At 48.4% G+C, this 13,575-nt stretch overlaps 2 protein-coding genes across 2 annotated transcripts in view; one reads left to right on the forward strand and one right to left on the reverse strand.

Annotated features, from left to right (window-relative positions):
- Nucleotides 1-13,575, forward strand: part of LOC111237425 — a 395,546-nt gene that overhangs the window by 132,554 nt on the left and 249,417 nt on the right. The window lies entirely within an intron of this gene.
- The window catches only part of LOC111237426 (dynein heavy chain 5, axonemal-like), a 41,677-nt gene that overhangs the window by 25,004 nt on the left and 3,098 nt on the right, over nucleotides 1-13,575 (reverse strand). Inside the window, exons 8-39 of the mRNA XM_022766517.1 lie at nucleotides 12,960-13,146; nucleotides 12,643-12,808; nucleotides 12,056-12,149; nucleotides 11,850-11,948; nucleotides 10,556-10,737; nucleotides 9,677-9,796; nucleotides 9,474-9,579; nucleotides 9,274-9,369; nucleotides 8,983-9,078; nucleotides 8,727-8,900; nucleotides 8,202-8,291; nucleotides 7,968-8,123; nucleotides 7,431-7,567; nucleotides 6,817-6,968; nucleotides 6,480-6,684; nucleotides 6,301-6,388; nucleotides 6,000-6,123; nucleotides 5,565-5,734; nucleotides 5,076-5,168; nucleotides 4,899-5,002; nucleotides 3,700-3,796; nucleotides 3,523-3,603; nucleotides 3,087-3,341; nucleotides 2,547-2,696; nucleotides 2,293-2,411; nucleotides 2,082-2,218; nucleotides 1,824-1,986; nucleotides 1,598-1,709; nucleotides 1,337-1,465; nucleotides 614-813; nucleotides 109-262; nucleotides 1-13 (exon numbers count right to left, since the gene is read on the reverse strand). The exon at nucleotides 1-13 is cut by the window's left edge and continues 98 nt beyond it. Of these exons, the coding sequence (XP_022622238.1) occupies nucleotides 1-13; nucleotides 109-262; nucleotides 614-813; nucleotides 1,337-1,465; nucleotides 1,598-1,709; nucleotides 1,824-1,986; nucleotides 2,082-2,218; nucleotides 2,293-2,411; nucleotides 2,547-2,696; nucleotides 3,087-3,341; nucleotides 3,523-3,603; nucleotides 3,700-3,796; nucleotides 4,899-5,002; nucleotides 5,076-5,168; nucleotides 5,565-5,734; nucleotides 6,000-6,123; nucleotides 6,301-6,388; nucleotides 6,480-6,684; nucleotides 6,817-6,968; nucleotides 7,431-7,567; nucleotides 7,968-8,123; nucleotides 8,202-8,291; nucleotides 8,727-8,900; nucleotides 8,983-9,078; nucleotides 9,274-9,369; nucleotides 9,474-9,579; nucleotides 9,677-9,796; nucleotides 10,556-10,737; nucleotides 11,850-11,948; nucleotides 12,056-12,149; nucleotides 12,643-12,808; nucleotides 12,960-13,146 (4,249 nt within the window). The remainder of the gene's footprint in view (nucleotides 14-108; nucleotides 263-613; nucleotides 814-1,336; nucleotides 1,466-1,597; nucleotides 1,710-1,823; nucleotides 1,987-2,081; nucleotides 2,219-2,292; nucleotides 2,412-2,546; nucleotides 2,697-3,086; nucleotides 3,342-3,522; nucleotides 3,604-3,699; nucleotides 3,797-4,898; nucleotides 5,003-5,075; nucleotides 5,169-5,564; nucleotides 5,735-5,999; nucleotides 6,124-6,300; nucleotides 6,389-6,479; nucleotides 6,685-6,816; nucleotides 6,969-7,430; nucleotides 7,568-7,967; nucleotides 8,124-8,201; nucleotides 8,292-8,726; nucleotides 8,901-8,982; nucleotides 9,079-9,273; nucleotides 9,370-9,473; nucleotides 9,580-9,676; nucleotides 9,797-10,555; nucleotides 10,738-11,849; nucleotides 11,949-12,055; nucleotides 12,150-12,642; nucleotides 12,809-12,959; nucleotides 13,147-13,575) is intronic.

Consider the following 13,575-nt stretch of genomic DNA (forward strand, 5'->3'; position numbering starts at 1 on the left):
AACGTTTGGCCTCCTGAAGACAGATTTCAATTCTGTTTAATGTGAGAGGAAACGTTACAGCCGCACGTGTGAATGTTGGCATGGCAACAGCCACCAGTCTGTCGTGACCTGAGGCAGCTGCTTGGCGATGTCTCCGCCCACGAACACGGCCTCCAGGTAGATCCAGAGGTTTTGAACCGACAGCCACTTCTCGATGACCTCGGACGTGTTGGAGAGTTTCTGGACCCACAGCTGGATGGACGCTTTGAACGGAGCGTTGTACCTGCAGGGGGGAGGAGCAACAACTAGACCACCTGAGCGTTCATTGGTTCAGTCATTCATCTACTGAACTTCCACTGATGCTTCTGCACTGGATCCTTCCTTTCTTCTATCCTTTCACTTTCTTTGCCTTTCATTCATTTTGGTGGTCAAAGGTCAAAGGTCACGGTCACAGTCACGGTGAAACACTTTTTAGCCATTACTCAAGACTTCACACAACAATTATGACAAAGTTTCACACAAATCATATGTTCTCTGACTCTGGATAAACAGGAAGTGACCTGGAACTAGTCTGAGTGGAGGAGGGATACGACCACGAGGAGGTGTTTTAGTTTCCTCCCTCCCCCCTCCCCACCTGTTGCTCAGCAGCGACGTCAGCACCATCAGACTGTCCTCCATCATGGAGATCTTCTCTGCGGTGTCGGCTCCTCTCAGCAGCAGTTCTCCTCTGGTCCTGAAGGAGGCGAAGCTGAGCGTCTGGCTGCTCCACTCGCCGACCACGTCCTTCAGCTTGGCCTCGATGTCGCGCTCCTTCACCGCGCTGATACAAACGTCCTGACACACACACAGGTTATTACAGAGCCTGGATTCAGGGGTGTTTCTGGATTACTGACGTTTCATGGTCGGCCCTGACCTTTCAAGATTACAGCTTGTGAAGTTATTACCAGTTTTTCAAGATCATCTCTCACTTTCATAATAATTCCAGACTTTTCAGAATTATTCTATATTATTCATTCTGTTGTCGCAGACTTTTCTGGATTAATCTTGACTTTTCACAGTCATCATTTTTATTATAATCATAATATATAATCCTAAACTTGATCTCTACAGAAGTATTCCAGACTCTTCCAGGCTTTTCAAGGTAATTCCCAACTTTTGAAGGTCATATCTTTTCTTCATTTCAGGATTTTTCTCAACTTTTCAAGATTAAAACACCTTTATTATCAAGTTTGGAAAACTCTGTGGAATATAATCTGCCCGGGAGGAAGAACATGGATTATTATATCAGGATAAAATAAATTAAAAATGAGGTGTGCTGGATTTTATGAAGAGATCTGAGAAACCGATTCGTCAGTACCTCGATGTCTTCCTTGTGTTTGAGCAGCGGAGCCTCCATGATGTTTCTGAGGGAGAAACTGTCCGACTCCACCTGGAAACTGTGACCAGTCAACTCACTGAGACGAGTCCAGTGTCTGGGCAGCATGGCCTGACGGACACAGGAAGTCACAGCTTTAGAGGACAGAATTAAAAAATCTGTAATTTGAAAGCAGGTCTCTGTTGAGTCCAGGAAATAAAGTCACAGAACGGCAGTAAAACCTTCAAACACGAACAATCCTACCCTGTTGGCCATCATGTAGAGCAGAGGGCAGGTCTCAGTGAAGTCATCGATGGTTTTCTTCAGGTCTCCGAAGGCCTGCCACTCCTTCAGCGCCTTCGGGAGCTTCCTGATCCTGAAAACCCAGACAGAGAAATGACTAGAGGTTTTACTTTGAAGGGGACGCTACAACAGGAAGCGTCTCCTTCCTCTTCCTCTGCTGCCAGTGGTGAACTCCACCCTGCTGTACCTGTTCTGGAAGTCCTGCAGCTCAGTGTTGATCTTCTCGATGTCGAGGTCGGCCCACAGGAAGTCGTAGTAGCTGGTGACGCTGTTGATGACTGAATTATACAAAGTGTAGAGTTTGGACAGCAGAGAGAGCTCCCGCTTGATCCTCTGCAGCTCCGGATACTCTGCGAGGAAGAGCGGGCTGATTAGGAAGGAAGCAAGAGAAGAAGGAAGGAGGGAAGGACGCAAGGAGGCAAGGAGGGAGGTGAGTCAGTCACACCGTTAACGGGGAGTCCGAACAGCTCCTCTCCTCCAGAGTAGGTGGTGTATTTCCTCCACAGCTGATCAAACTCAGCCTGAAAACTCTGCAGCCGCTCGCTGGCTTCAGCTGGAGCCACGCCCTCCACGCCTGGACCTCTGCACACACACACACACAGGTTTTACTCTTCTGTGCACACACACGTCATCACTGTTTGTCTTTATGTGTGTACCTGTGGTTGTACTCGCTGCTGAAGCTCTGGACGTGCCCCTGGAAGCTCTGCACTGCAGACAGCAGGTCCGCCTTCATGCTGGGCTGGAGCTTCACCAGAGTGTTCTGGTTCTGCACCACCTGAAACCACACACACACACACACACACCCACACACACACACACACACACACACACACACACACACACACAGGTGTATTCCTGCACCTGTACAACCTCTCGTTGACACTCTCTCTGACTCCTCCCTCCGCCTCACCAGGGCGTTGAGGTTGTTCCAGGCGTACGTCAGGCCGTCCACACGCTCTGCGTTCCCGTCGTTGAAGAGCAGCTCGTGTTTGTTGAGCAGAGCGAAGGACTCCTCCACCGGACCGATGGTGGCGTCGATACGGACCTCCGCCTCCCGGACCTCAAACAGTAAAGAGTGAGGAGATGAATGAGTGAAGGAAGGTACAGGTGAACGGATTATAATCTGACATCTACAGAGGTAGTGCTATTATTGGTTTAGTTTTACTAGAAGAAATACTTTAAATTACTGTAAAAATATATATGTATTAATACAAATGTACAGGACAACTGAATTATGACATGAAAGGGTGAATTAATAATAAGTTCATGTAAGAATGAAAAGCTAATGACTGAATTAAGATACTGACAAATTAAAAGAATGAATGAATGAATGTGTAAATGAGTAAGTGAAGCCCTTTATAAAAAAGAGAAACAGATAAATGAATTTAAGAGTGAGCAAATGAATGAATGATGAAACTGAACCCAGACAGCCAATCAGGCGCTGGCCGACCTCTCTGAGCGCCGCCATGGCTCCTCGGACGTCCTCCAGGTCTGTGATTGGACGCTGCAGACGCTTCGTCAGCCCGTCCACGAATGAGAAGATGTCATCCATGTCGGCGGACGCCCGGCGGTGGAGCGCGGCGCCGAAGGCCCGTTTCCAGAGACGACACTCCTGAGTGAGCGCCAGCTTCAGCTGCTCGGTGTCGAAGAGGACCGAACCCACCGTACAGAACGCCGGGAGCTCGGAAATCTGCACCTCCAGCTTCTGTGGGGACAGCACCCACGGGTGGAGACAAGTCAGCTGCATGTTTCAACAGGTTTAGGACCCAATATCATTAGATCCTGATCATCAGATCCTGATCATTAGATCCTGATCATTAGATCCTGATAATCAGATCCTGATCATAACACTCAGTAACAGCATCACTGTGATAAACTGGACTCACAGAGTAGAAGGAGATCTGGGAGCTGAACTCAGTCTGTGAAGGGTCGGACTGCAGAAAAGCCTGGACCTGCTCCTCTGGGTCCTGAACACATCACACTGTTAGTCAAACACCACCACCACCACCACCACCAACAACAACAACAACAACCTGACACACAAACACAACACACACACTGACCTGGTTCCACAGAGTAGAGAAGTGAGCGAGTTCATTCAGAGTCTCAGCAGCCTGAGCTCTCAGTGACGACACGACGGAGCTCAGCTGGATCACCAACCTATAACAACAACAACAACAACAACAACAACAACAACAGAATGAGACACACTGGTGGAGCTGCTGTTTTAAGGTCTACAGTGCAAACTTCTGTCTCCTCGTTTCTTCTCCTGTTTAAACCATGGACCGTAAATAAAGATGGAGGTCGCCTCTGTGACGTCACCCTCAGGTTTCTGAAGCTCAGAGTGAGCTGCTGTACCGTCACCATATTGGCAGTGCCTGACTCCGCCCCCTAACTCCTAGCTAATTCAAATATGGTCAAAGAGGAGGGGCCTGTGTGGAGCTGAGACTTCTGTTCATGTCAGTTTGTGGCAAACATACGCTCACCCACCTGTCACTCAAAGAGGCCACGCCCTCAATCCTCCATAACTGTAGTCCTTAATAAAATGTAAACAGGTGAGTTATATAAACAGGTGAGTTATATAAACAGGTGTCATGAAGGAGGAAATTAGCTCTAGAGACCAAAACAGTTTCTGTTCCGGGCTGTAAACATGTTTATTTCTGCTGTAAAGTTGGACATTTTAACATGGGAGTCTATGGGGACTGACTCACTGTTGGAGCCAGACTCTAGTGGTCGTTAGAGGAACTGCAGCTTCATGTTTCAGCCTCGAAGGTTGACACTTGGTCTTACTGTGAACAAACATCTCCTTGGGGTTGTCGTGCCAAAATTATTATGCTAATATGCTAGCGTCAGCATTAGCTCAAACCACAGTTGTATGTATCTACAGTCTGTGGTTGACCAAAACTTTATCTTTAGCTTTTCCTGAATATGTGATATACTATAGAGGGAACAGTCTTTAGAGGCCTGCTATTGGCTGATTCATTGCTGGAGAGAGAACATTACACAAGAAGCTTTTACTAAGAGTGTTTTTTACTTGAACGTTTCCAGCCTAAATAACCCTCTGGAATCCATTTGGATGATTCTTTTATGCATTCATTCCTGTCCTTTTAAACCGTCCCCAGCCCACATGCATCACTTCCTTTATTCAGCACAAACTCCACTAAGTCTGACAAACTACAAACTGCCAGGAACCCAAGAGATATGAACCTGTGATATAGTGCGTCAGCAGTTTATTAAAACATCAGTGTGGTGCTGGACTGACTTGGTGACGTCTTTATGTTCTGCCAGCTGTCTGTCCAGAGGCTTCAGCACCGGCGGCTTCACCGGGACGTCGTCTCCTGCATCGCGGACCGCCGCCTGCTCCACCTGGGGGGGGGGGATGCCGGAATGTGATTGGCTGTCTGCTAACACAAGCGGAGTGAGACGATGGCGAGCGTACCTGCTGCTGTTTGTACTGCATGTGACAGTAAGTCCACAGAGGGATGTCTCTGGTCACGGACAGCACAACGCTCACCAGCTTGTTCACTGTAGTCTGAAACACACACACACACACAGACACACAGACACACACACACACACAGACACACACACACACAGACACAGACACAGACACAGACACACACACACGTTATAACCAGCAGTTTATACTTAAAATCAAGACTCCAGAGAAAAGATATGAATAAGAAATAGAGACTGGGTTCAGTTAAACTGGATTATATTAAACAGGACATACACTATATGGCCAAAAGTATGTAGACACCCAAACCCAGATGTTAACCAGCTGCAGGGATCTGCTCCCAGTTCATCCCAGAGGTGGTGGACGGGGTTGAGCTCAGGCTCTTCCACAGCTGTCTGTGTGGAGCTGGAACACCACCCCTTCTTCAGGTGGTAACACCTGTGACACGTTACTGCAGGTTCATTAAAGCACCTGAATGTCGTCCAGACCGGGTCTGAGGACGATGTTGGGGATGGCCAGCTGGATGGAGGCTCTGAGGAGAGGAGGAGGAGCTGACTGGCTGTAGGAGGAGGAGGAGGAGGACGGCTGGTACTTGAGGACATGAAGTCTCCTCCTCAGGGACTCCAGAGAGGATTTGGTGGCTGGAAGGAAACAGAAATCAGGCCTGTTATTTGTCTCTGGGCACATTTTGTAAAGAAAAACAAAACACTGTAAATAAAGTGAGAGTTTGTTTTTTCTATCCAGCTGATCTGAGACTTTATGATGTAGAAGAGAAGAAGATGAATGTTCACACTCTGGAAGTAAAGACTGAGAAAACAGAAGGAGGGAAGACAAGAAGGATGGAAGGAGACATGACAGAAAAGGAGACATGGAAGAGAAGGAGACATGGAAGGAAAGAGGACTGACCTTTGACCAGGGCTTCAGTGTTGCGATGACAGAGCTGACCAATCAGGTTGTAGAAACAACAAGGAAGACAAGACTGACAACGGGTCTTCTGTTTGGAGTCTGGGTGGAGACAGTGGAGAGCTCCCTGAGGAGGAGGAGGAAGAGTGGAGGGGAGAGGGGAGGAGACAAGGAGACAAGGAGACAAGGTGAGGAGAAGAAAGGAGGAAAAACTAATGAATGAATAACAAACAATTTAAATTTGACCCAGTTATCTTCTGTGCGTGTGTGTGTGTGTGTGTGTGTGTGTGTGTGTGTGTGTTACCTCCAGATTAACAGTCTCTGTCGGCTTCATCTTCTTCTTCAGCTCCTCAATCAGCTCGAACACGTACTTCTCTACCTGCTGACTCTGCCTATACATACACACACACACACACACACACACACACGCTGTAGTGTATAAGCCAGGTGTTGCAGTGTTAGCGTTAGCGTTAGCAGTGGTACCAGTTGAGGGTGACAGCAGCGGCGTGGACTGAGGCGTCCGCCTGCAGCAGCAGGTCCTGAGGGGGGGCGGGGTCTTCAGGCAGGACCAGCAGACAGCAGGAGGACATGGTCTGAAGCAGCCGACCGATGCGACACTCCAACAGGTCTGTGGCCACCTTGGACACCTGGTCCAGTTCTTTCAGGGCGGGATACACACCGTCTATGACTGAGCAGAGACAGGAAGTGGACTATCACTGGGTGTTTCTTCACTTTAGTATCTTTGATACAAATATTGTTCTTAGTCACATGTTACAACTGCATTTGGGTTTCATAGGTCAACGTAGATCTATCACATTACATGCGTCAGTATTGAGCGCGGTCCAGGACAGTGTGGTGAGTCCGGGGGAGAGAGCCGCCTCCACCCGGCTGATGAAGGGCTGCATCAGGGGGAGGAGGAGAGGCGGGATCCTGCACACCACCGAGCTGTAGTCCTGGAGCAAGTCCAGCAGCCTGGAGCAGAGAGGGAGCGTCGGGGCACACAGAGGAGGAAACCATGACGACGCAAAACAAGATGATGAGTAAAGTCAGTGTAGAGTGTGTTCAAGTTAATTAGAAAAACAACAACAAAAAAACAAGTTCATTCATTTGATCAACTCAAGTAAAAACACACAGAACTCCAACCTCCTCCTCCTCCACTCATAACCCTGACCCTAACCTTGACCTCTGACCTTTAGCCACCAAAATATAATCAGTTCATCTTTGAGTCCTAGTGAATGTTTGTGCCTTCATGGTGTTACTGAGATATTGTGAGACAGCCTGAAAACAAAATGGCCGCCGCTCTGACTGTCGCCGGCGCGGAGGAATAAATAATGGAAATCAGGACCAACAGGAACCACAACAAGGTTCTAGTTCACATCATATATCTTTATTTATTCATACTCTATGAAACAAGGCAACAACAGTTCCTCTCACCGGCTGTGCAGAGCTTTCAGCTGCGCTTCTCTGCTGGTCATCTTCAGGATGACTGTCGGCACAGTCACGCCCAGTTTGGTCATCCACCGGGCTTCCTGCAGGACCTCCAGCACCACAGGGTCCAGGTTCACCAAAACCTCCAGAGAAAGAGACAGTTACTCCCAAACACAGCCCCGCTGTCGCCAGGTACCACCCCCACCACACGGGGTGTTTGGATCTGTGAGGATGTGTTGGAGTTTAACTGAGACAAGAAGAAGAATAAAAGCCTCGACATTTATTTTAGAAAATGTTAGTGAAGCTACAACATCTGGGTTCTGCTCCAGATGTCAGAAAACTCAGTTTAAAATCACACAAGATCCAGCTTTGGAACATGTACGTATGAATTCCTAAACGAATTCCCTGTGATGTCAGCTGATGTCATGGGACGCGGTGGAGGATTGTGGGGCAGTTCTCATCACTACACCTGTCGTACAAAGACTGATCCGTCCACACTGAGCCATCTGCAGGCTCCTCCCCTCATCCACTCATCTGCCGTACCTCGCTGCTTTCATGTCGGACCAGCAGGGCGGCGCTCAGACAGCGCGGCGTGCTCTCTGCAGCTCGACTCCACCCCCGCAGGTGCAGCGCCTCGTACTGCAGCAACACCACCGCCATCTTGTTGTAGCTCCGGATCACTTTAGTCAGCTCCGGGCCCTGTCAGAGACGGGGAGGGGGGGGGTCACTGAGGTCACACTGAGGTCACACTGAGGTCACACTCAGGTGAGGTCGTACCTTGAGGACGTCAAGCTTCTTCTTCAGGATCAACATGGGCGCTTCAATCTTCCTGAAAAGCTGACGACACCACAGGACCCTACCTGCCACCTGAGAGAGAGACGGGGACAGGGAGGGGTCAGACAGACAGGTGGGGGCAGCCCGCCTCTCTGACTTCAGGTCCTCTCAGCTCTGAGGAACCGAGACCCGACCTGGGACCCAAGTCGGACTCAGTCTACCTGAGTCTTGTTTTACAGCCACAGGTCTGTGTGTGTGTCTGATCCAGAATCAGTTCTGATCTCATGGCATCTATTTGACAACATCCTTTTATTTACTGATTTACTACAAATAGTTGCTGGTTTCTTTGTCGTACATGATGAAACTGGAAGTGTTGTGGTTTCGGACGGTTGTTTGGTCAAAACGAGAGAAATGAATGAATTTTTCTCATTTTATTTCATACTCATTAGTGAAGTCTCATCAGCAGATTAATCAATAATGAAACAGTCGCAGCCCTGGTGCTGCAGACAGACCGCCAGGTGTTCGTACCGGCGGCAGGTTGCGTCCGATGGGCGGTCGGTCTCTGTGTTTCAGGTAGGTCTTCCTCAGCAGCTCCAGCTCTCGGCCGTAGCGCTGCAGCAGCAGCAGGTAGTTCTGCTTCAGGTCCAGACGAGCCGCCGGCCCGGACTCAAACACCACCAGCAGCTCCAGCATCCGCTCCGTCTGAAACACAAACAGTCCTGAGAGCGAGGAAACACACACACCTGCGTCAGGATGAACCTTTACACACCGTGATCGAACTCACGGTGAGAGACTGACGGAACCAGAAGTCCAGCAGAGACTGAAGGGACTGGAACAAACCCTGAACCTGGAGCTGGAAGTCTGCATAGTCACTGTCAAACTAACACACACACACACGCACACGCACACGCACACGCACACGCACACGCACACACAGTTTTAATAGAATAATAGGAACCGATGGAGGAAAAGAAAGTGAGGAACGCCAGTAAAGCTTTTTCATTATATGTTTTCCTGCAGTCTGTGGAACATACTACAGAACTATACAGTCTCATACATGTTGTGTATAAGTCACCTCCAGCTTGCGGTGGTCCAGGATGTCGTAGGTCTTGGACTTGGTGGTGGAGACGATGGTCAGGTAGCGGACATAAATCTTCTCAACGCCCTCCACCTGAAACACAGCTGGGCTCAGTTTAAACCAGTCTCCTTCACATGAGGTTCATCATCATCATCATCATCAGTGAGAACCAATGAGAACTGATGGTTTTATGACACCTTCATGTTGGGCAGAGTGGCCAGGCTCTCCAGCGTGGACGCCACGTCAGCGATCTTCTCCAGGCGCCTGCAGAACGCATCGAACTTTCCAAAGATGTAGTTTTCACTGAGAGAGAACCAAGACACGGAGACAGAGAAAAGTTTGTTTGGAGGTGGCGAGGATGAAGCGAGAGGACGAGCTGCAGCTGCTGCTCGCCGTTTACCTGAAGTCAAACTGTCGGTTCTCTGGAGTCTCTCTCAGTTTGTCTCTGACGCTGTGGAAGCTCCTCTGGTACTCCACGTTCAGATTACAGCACTCAGAGATACGCTGCAGCAGCACCGGCCTGACACACACACACACACACACACACACACACACACACACACACACACAAAGACACACACACACACACACAAAAAGGTGTTGCAAATGAAAAGGCAATAACAGGAACTCTAATTCTAATGACCACATCATATCACATCAGATACTTGTTTTTATTTTCAGTCTGATTGATCACTGACAGATCACATCCATGGCAACAACTGGAGAATGAAAACAGCTGGTTAGCAACAGGAAGAAGGAGTCAGAGACAGATGGAGAATCGACAAGTGATCTCTCCTCTGTCAAACAGAGAAGAAATTCTGATCTTCCTCTCCTTCCTCTTCCTTCTATCTCTCATCTCATCTAATCCAGACTCGGTTAATCTTGTTTAGACTCATCAAATTAATTACAATCCCTGTTTCTACATCTGTTGTTTGTTCTAATTCTTCTGGTTTCATTTCTTCCTGATCAAACTCACCTTGTTTTGTCTCGTCTGCTCCAAGGTTTTCTGCTCTGTTTGTTTTACGGAGGCAGACAGCGACAGTGTTAACTCACCTCCACAGACCAGTTTCCTGACAAAATCCAGCTAATCTCATGTGACCCGGTCTAACGTGGCGTCTGTTGGTTCGGTTCTTGTATCTCATCTGGTCTGTTCTTATCTAGATCAGTCTTGTCTCATTCGGTCTTACTCGGCCTGACGTCGTCTCTTTACTCTAGTCTCCTCTCCCCTTGTCTAATCTAGACATGTCCAGGTCCGGGTCTACAGTCCAGTCCTCTGTACCTGCTGTGGTCCCAGAAACGCGTCACGTCCTGCGACAGGTAGCTCCTGCAGGTGGTGATCATCTGGTTGGTGACCTTGAGCAGCAGAGAGGTCATCCTCTCTGAGGTGTTGTAGTACTGAGAGACGCTGTGGATCATCCTGATACTGGTCATCAGACTGGGAATGTGCTCCAGCATACTGGTCTGTCAGAGCCAGAGACAGAGGGAGGAGGGTGGGGGGTCAAATCCTGGTGCCTACATTACCCACAATGCACCTGTACCTCTGATTATTCAGACAGAGTGGTGGCTTAGAATGGAAATTACTGCATGTGGAAAATCTTTGCAAGATTTGACTTCTGACACAAATCTGCTGCTTTCAAACAAACCACAGAAGTAAACTGGACGTCAGTCAAATGAAAACAACAAACAGGAAGTTGTTCAACCACAACACCTGCGAACACACACTGACGAGTTTTCCTTTAAAAGGCGGTTTCACCTGCTCCTACAGGTGTCTCAGAGACCGTTTGGACTCTAGTCTGAGGTCTCTGGTCTCTAGTCTCAGGTCTCAGGTGTCTGGTCTCTAGTCTCTGGTCTCTGGTCTCCAGTCTCAGGTCTCTAGTCTCAGGTCTCTGGTCTGAGATCTCTGGTCTCTAGTCTCAGGTCTGAGGTCTCTGGTTTCTAGTCTCAGGTCTCAGATCTGAGGTCTCTGGTCTCTAGTCTCTGGTCTCTAGTCTCAGGTCTCTAGTCTCAGGTCTCTAGTCTCAGGTCTCTAGTCTCAGGTCTCTGGTCTCAGGTCTCTAGTCACAGGTCTCTAGTCACAGGTCTCTAGTCACAGGTCTCTAGTCTCAGGTCTCTAGTCTCAGGTCTCTAGTCTCAGGTCTCTAGTCTCAGGTCTCTAGTCTCAGGTCTCTAGTCTCAGGTCTCTAGTCTCAGGTCTCTAGTCTCAGGTCTCTAGTCTCAGGTCTCTAGTCTCAGGTCTCTAGTCTCAGGTCTCTAGTCTCAGGTCTCTAGTCTCAGGTCTCTAGTCTCAGGTCTCTAGTCTCAGGTCTCTAGTCACAGGTCTCTAGTCACAGGTCTCTAGTCACAGGTCTCTAGTCTCAGGTCTCTAGTCTCAGGTCTCTGGTCTCAGGTCTCTAGTCTCAGGTCTCTAGTCTCAGGTCTCTGGTCTCAGGTCTCTAGTCACAGGTCTCTAGTCTCTAGTCACAGGTCTCTAGTCACAGGTCTCTAGTCTCAGGTCTCTAGTCTCTAGTCACAGGTCTCTAGTCTCTAGTCTCAGGTCTCTAGTCACAGGTCTCTAGTCTCTGGTCTCTTTTTACCGGAGTGCATTTCCCCAGCGGTCCAAAGAACTTGTCCAGGGTGTAAAGGTACTTCACGTTGTCCTTGGCCTCGTTAGCCACGACGGTGATATCTCCGTCCTGAAGTAATCAATAAATCAATCATGACATCATCAATAGGAATTTAACTAATCCAAACTAAACTCAGTTAAACTAAACTTTAACGAGTTCTGTGATTAAAGGCTGACCAGCTCTCTCCAGGTTCGCAGAGTCCGGGACTTGGCAACCTGCAGAACTCCCACAGTCCTTTTCACCTGAGGGTGCTTCACCTCCTCCATCAGACTGACACACACACACACACACACACACACACACACACACACACACACACACACACACACGTTATAACCATCAGTTTATATTTAAAATTAAGACTCCAGAGAAAAGATATTAATAAGTAATATTAGAGTTTTACAGCAGAAGAGACTAGATTATATTAAACTAGATTCAATTAAACTGGATTATATTAAACTAGATTATATTAAACTAGATTCAATTAAACTAGTATAAACTGAGATTAAATTACTGAACAAGAAATCAGATTTGTAGGACGTGAGATTAAACAACGAATTAGAGGAAGAAGAATCATAAACTCAGATTATAGGAGACGTGGACGACACGTGACTAAACTTTGAGTGAAATGTGATTCGAGGAGAGGACAGCTGAGTCAAAGACGAGCTGGGATCAGCTGATCTGTGGAGGTGTATTTGATCATGGCGTAGCAAAAACAAATACCAAAGAAGAAGAAGAGCTTGAAAGCATCTGTAACGCTCACCTGTTTAAGGTGACCATGCGCCTCTTCCAGTGCTCCAGCTCAGCCGACGGTCCGACGTCATCGGCCTCCTTCCTCAGCTGCTCGCTCTCCGTCAGCGCCTGCTTGATCTGATTGGTCCACACGGAGACCACACCCTCCAGACGCTCCACCAGCTCGCTGTTATTGGCTAAGAGCAAATATTACAATACGTTAATAAATATATATGTAGGAATTATAATATAGCTATGTCTCTCTGTCAGCAGCTACAGTGGTGTTGCCTCAGTTCTCAGCAGCAGCACAGGTAGAAAAGGTGACAGGTGTGCAGCGGTTGACGTTACCTGCAGCAGTGTAGTCTGCGGGGAGGCTCAGCTGGCTGATGGCGTCAGGAAGGTCGACCTGCTGCAGCCGGAACCTCCTCTCCATGTTGAGTCTGGCCGAGCTCAGATTAGCAACAAACCGGTCGACGGAGGACAGAAAGGAGCGGACGTCTGGACGGGATGCTCCCTCCTCCGCTGAGCCCCACATCTGGACTCAGAGTAAAAACACGGGTTCAAATCATGAAGCAGCTAAAGCCTCGCGTCACTCGTCTCTGAACCCAAACACAACCAGCTCACCTGCTGCCTTAATTCAGAAGCATCTTACTTTGGGTTTGTGACGGCCACACCTGCAGCTGACTGACGTGTGTGTTAAAGTTTGTGTGAAGTTTAGTTGAAATCTTTTATGGACTCAGAAGCTTTCTTAATAAATAAATGACTCTTCATTTTTGGGGTAAAGAAAAGCCTCTTTTTAAGATCGTTCCTTCTCCTTCCAGGTGTCGTTCAGGTGAATGGACGTACCTGCTGTGACCTGAGGGCCGGTATCATGATGCGAGACAGCAGAGTTTCCAGACTGTTCAGGATGCTGCCGTCACTGCAGTCCAACATGCCGAAGTTCACCTCCTGCAAACACAGCATG

The sequence above is a fragment of the Seriola dumerili genome, unplaced genomic scaffold (assembly GCF_002260705.1).
Source record: "Seriola dumerili isolate Sdu_G_001 unplaced genomic scaffold, Sdu_1.0 BDQW01000859.1, whole genome shotgun sequence".
Lineage (NCBI taxonomy): Eukaryota > Metazoa > Chordata > Actinopteri > Carangiformes > Carangidae > Seriola > Seriola dumerili.